This window comes from Plasmodium brasilianum, assembly GCF_023973825.1.
Source record: "Plasmodium brasilianum strain Bolivian I chromosome Unknown PB_00_13, whole genome shotgun sequence".
NCBI classification, from domain to species: Eukaryota; Apicomplexa; class Aconoidasida; order Haemosporida; family Plasmodiidae; genus Plasmodium; species Plasmodium brasilianum.
The window spans coordinates 8,087-13,677 of record NW_027122923.1 but is presented as its reverse complement, the minus strand read 5'-3'; the positions used below and the strand labels follow the sequence as shown (position 1 = coordinate 13,677).

Sequence of the window (5,591 nt, the reverse complement as noted above, 5' to 3'; positions counted from 1 at the left end):
TTTTATTAGTTATTATTATTATTGTGTACCTTCTGTTTATGCAAGAAAATACGCCTCTATCAACCGTATTATAAATATAGATAAATAATTCAAAATATATTTTTCACGTTTAAAAAAAAAAGATACGTATTTTGAAATGTAGAAATATACAGGTATTAAAATATATAAATGGATACATTACATTATGTAAGTATACATATTTATATATAGGCACGCGCCCATGCGCATTTACATACATGTATGTTCATCGCCAATATATATATACATGGCATATCAGAATAGATGACATATATAAATTTTTTGAAAACAATAGTTATCAACTTTTATATCTCTAATTCCCAACAAATTATATAATTAATTGCTTAATTTTTCTATTTTTCACCCTTTCATTCATGCTAAGGAAACAAAAAATAATATAGGAAAATGTTTTAAAAAGATACACATCCATTTTATTTCTGTCTCTTTTTCATAAAACACTTGTGTGTATATCCATTTTCCTTTTTAGAAAAACATCATTGTAATTTCTGTTTGAACTTAAAAAAAAACGGAAAAAAAAATTATCTTAAAATATCCAACTATACATATACATTCTGTATCATTATTAACCATATTTTATTATATTTCACTTTTTTTTTTTTACTTGAGCCACTTTTCCATGACCTTATCATATAATCTTTATCTCCTTTTTTATTCCTCCTTTTTTAACATAACCTTCTTTCAGGATGATTAATTTATCTTGATAAAGATACAGTTAACCTATAAAAAAAAAGCGTATAATTCATGTACACAGCGATAATTCCCTCAATTCTCATATTTTATAATTATTATAATTTATTCATTTACATTTCAATAATATTTAAGCCTATAATTAAAAGCAATACATCAAGTGAAAAAAATAAAATAAGTATACCAATTAGTATTACATACATTAATACAATTATTATAACAGTTCTATCTTGTACTTACCATACATTGACTTTTTTACAATTGTAAAGATAAATTTATAATTTATCATATTTTTAAAAATTTATACACAAGGAAATATTATTACAATTTAACAATATATTATTTCTATATTTTAAATTTTTAAATACTAACTTCAAAAAAAGAAAGTAAGACAAAAAGTGGGAATAAAGTGAGCTTTACGGAGAAATGAAAATTTAAAGTGAAGAAAATTTTAGGGATATATATACATGTACATTTTATATTATATCCTCATTCATACATGTATATACTAGAAAAAAGTTCAAAAAAAATGAAAAAAAAATGATAAAACTTTATATATAAACTGAAGAGACTCCAAAATGAAACAATATGTATATAGTAAAATCAAACAGAAATTAAAATATATACATCGAAGTATATAGTACATATAGGAAATAAGCTAAAAAGAACAAGAAAAAATCAATCGTTACTAAATTTTTATTCTAAAATACATAAAAGAAAAAAAGTGAAAATTATTTTATGTTTATACCTTGTATTATATGCATAGTTTTCAATTTATCGTTATATTAAAAAAAAAGAAAACTTATTATAACATTAAAGCAATGCTATATATTCAAATATTATGTCATTTTATAGAAAAATATTTTATTAAAAGAGTGTATTATATGTTGTTTTTTTCATATAGTTATATATGACAGTTCAGAAACTTATATGTCTGTCTATATTAAAATGTAAAAATAAAAAGAAGGAATATTTTTAAAAATTCATAATATATGAATTGAATTCTTATATAATATTCTAATAATACATATGTAATTTGTTCACAGATTTTTATTTTATTTATTTATTTATATATTTGTTCTCCTATACTAATTTTTGTGTATTGTAATTCTCTATAATTAGTAATTAAAAAGGTTCTTTTTAAATATCGTTTACAGCTGTTTTTTAATTAATATACTTTATACGCTTTGCTTAAATTAACGTACTATTTTATTTCGAAATGTCACATTTTTTTAAATTATAATATTATCTAAATTTGAAAAACATCATAGACGAATATAAAATGATTGTGCGTTACTATAGTAATCCTGTTTAAAAGTCAGTGCAACTAAAAATAATAAATATCTGTAACTTTGTTTTCATATGATATAAAAATATAATTTTTATATATCAATATCTGTTGACACAAAAGTAACCATAAAAATCATAATCAAAAATAATATTAGACCACTTCATTTATAATTACAATAAATTAAAATATTTTAATTATAGTGTTCTTTGAAATATATATTCTATGAATTCCTCGGTAACGTATAAATAATTACAACAAATGTGACTTCTTATGTGTAATGTTCCTTTTGTATAATTATCATCCTATATTCAATTAAAATAATTATATAAAAATATAGAAATATACAAATTGTTCTTTGATTTTTCCATAGTATCTTATATTTACATGGGCTTCTGTAATAACCTTCGAAGTCTAGTATATAATTATAATTCTGATAATATTATTTGATAGAATATTTGTATAAACCTCGTAAAATATATTAAACAGTTTTTATAAATTCATAAATCATTTTTATTATAATATATAATCTAAAAAAATTTTAAATTCATGTATATTCCAAATTATTATGAACAATATAACAATAAATATATAGGTTATTGTGTGACATAAAAAAAATGAAACAACTCTAATAAAATTCATTTCGATATTTCTTCTCAAATTTTTAAGTAAATAAGTATCAATATTCTCAGTTTTTACATTGCTATTAATTAAAAAATTACCATATAAAATAGAATCGATTCTAATTTAATTAATTATTTTTTTTTAATATAGTTGTAAATGTAAAAGTAAAAAAATATATTATCACAATAATTTATGCCATATATATGCTTATATTATATTCATAGAAAAAGATATTCTATTCAAATAAAATAACATTTAATGTTAATAATATATATATAAATATATATGTTTTTCATTTAAACAATAATTAGAAATATTTTCTCCCTTATACAGAATTTTCTATATATGATGTTATTATGATCTTTAATATATAAGTATGCATTTATAAGAAATGGTTTATTTATGCGTTATTTAAGAGATTAAACCATATATTTTTAAATTTATTCTATTATTGTAACTAAAACATATATTAAAGTTATATTATGAGTTTGATTAGAAAATATGAAAAATCAAATTTAATATGTGAAATTTATACATTAAATTTACTCGAAAATGGTTGATAGCAGAAACATATTCTGTAAATTTTTTAACTAAATGGTAAAAAAAATAGATTAAATTTTGGATTATACCTTATTTAAGAATATATAACAAATATTGAAATATTACGCATTTACAAGTTATATATTAAAACAAAATATTCCTTATCATTTATTTTGTTTAAAAATTGTCATTATTTTTTGAATATATTATTAATTAATATAAACATTATTATTATATACATTTAAAATTATTTTAACAATTTACATCATATATTTATGGAAAGAGCGTAAAGAGCACGAATATGTAATTATTTATTTACAAATAATTACATGTCTTTACAATGATATTATATATATTTTCATTCTATTTAATGAAAATTTTTATTTTTCCCCTCATACAGGGTATTTTTCTAAATTTACTATCATGAAAAAGCCTTAATAAGAAGACTAAATTGCGATGTATTAACTAATACCAACGAATTAAATTCAGTTCACTATTTTAATCATTCAGCGACATAGGATATATAAAAAATACTTAATATATTTATAAATAAATTTTTAATATAATATATATAAAAACAGTTTTGAAAGAATTAATTAATGATATAGTAAATCATTATAATAATGAAATATATGTTTTTAACTCTTTAAATGCATATAATTAATTTTACAATAGTAAACTATTATAGATTATTTATATTTTAATATGATATTTTTTGTTTTTTTATATTTTTGATGTCTACATTATTCTAAGCATATACAATTAGCAAACATATATTAAAATATTTTTTACAATAAATATATTTTATAATACATTTATTATAAAACCTTAGGAAATAAATATCATGTTTTCTTAAGAGTAAAAAGAAAAACATAAAACTATATGTATGAATACAGCAAAATATTTCCACCACATTTCTTTAAGCATATAACAAGATACATTCATTTTCATCCAAAAAGTAAAGACAAATATTTTTTATTTAGTCAATAAATAATAGTTTTACTCTGGAATATTGAAAATTAGAAAGTAAAATATTTTATAATTCAAACATGGATTAACACCCTATTTAAAGACAATTATATAAATTGTCTTATTATATATGAATTATAATATAGAAACATATTTTTCATAAAAATCTATTGATATACTCATATATATATATATATATACCAATTCATTATGTATATTTTAATAATTCTGCAACAACTGCATAAAATACATATTTAAAAAAATGGAAACTTTTAAATTAACAAAAAAATTAAGAACATATTCTTTTAATGTTGTACCCTAAAAAGACCATACTTATGTGGGGGCAATCATAAAATATCAGATATTATGGGAATGCTTATTAAGCATAGTAGTAAGGATATTATAGACATTAGTTCATATTGACGATTACACAAACGAACAAACTACTTATTATATATTTTACCTTTTCCTGAACTTAATTTCTTGATATTTTTTTACTTTTTTATGGTAGTAAAAAATTCCTAATATAATGGTGATACCCAGTACTAGGAGAGGTATACAATAAATTACATAATTTAGAAAAGGTTTAGTTATAAAAGTCCAATCCATAGGAGTTCAATTTCCACTTTTCATAACATTAACCGTATCATTATACCACAAAAAGTCTAAATTTAGGTTCCGCAAGAAAGCACGTAAGGGTTTTGACCATCCTATTTCTAGTGTTGTATTTAATATTTCTAACAACCCCCGAATAATTCCATAACCACAAGAAAAATCTAATATTATTGAGAATGATAAAAAAAAGAATAAGAATAAAGGTAAACAAATTCGTAGTTTGTATTTTTTAAATATTATTTTTCTGAAAAACTTATTAGTAATAGTTCTGTTGTTTTGAAGAAAATCTAAGTAATCTAATTCTTTGAATATTTTTCTTTCTATACGAGAATATGCTTCTGTTTCAAACATAAATGATTTATTTTTCACATGTTGCTTATGACCTCCTTCATTCACTGATGCGCTTCCATTGGACTGCTTTTTTGTTTCTGGGGTTTTTTCTTCATTGTTAGATATGTACCTTTTTTTGTTTGATTCATATTTTGGTATATATTCTTGTAAATATACATCACATGAATCCTTATCTTGTTTATATTTTGCTAGTATCCTATATGTGCTTGTATCTATTTTTTTTTCAATCTGGTAGTTATCAAACTCTGACATCTTAAATATACTCTAAAAAAAACAAAGTAAACATTTGTTATTTAATAAATGAAATATTTTATGCTAAAAAAGCTTATTGACAAAAATAAAACACTAAAAATGGTAATAACCAAAATATTTTCAAATAATATTTTCATACTATGTCATTTTCAGAATGGTATGTCCAGGATAAAAGTATAAACGCATAAATTTTAATATGTAAAAGTATCATCATTTTTTTTTCCAT

General features: G+C 20.1%; 1 protein-coding gene across 1 annotated transcript; it reads right to left on the bottom strand.

Annotated features, from left to right (window-relative positions):
- Positions 1-4,762: 4,762 nt before the first annotated feature.
- Positions 4,763-5,591, bottom strand: MKS88_000275 (fam-l protein; the record flags this gene model as incomplete). Its single annotated transcript, XM_067216287.1, has 2 exons — positions 4,763-5,377; positions 5,505-5,591. 2 exons carry the CDS (start codon positions 5,589-5,591, stop codon positions 4,763-4,765), a joined length of 702 nt encoding a protein of 233 aa, XP_067075958.1.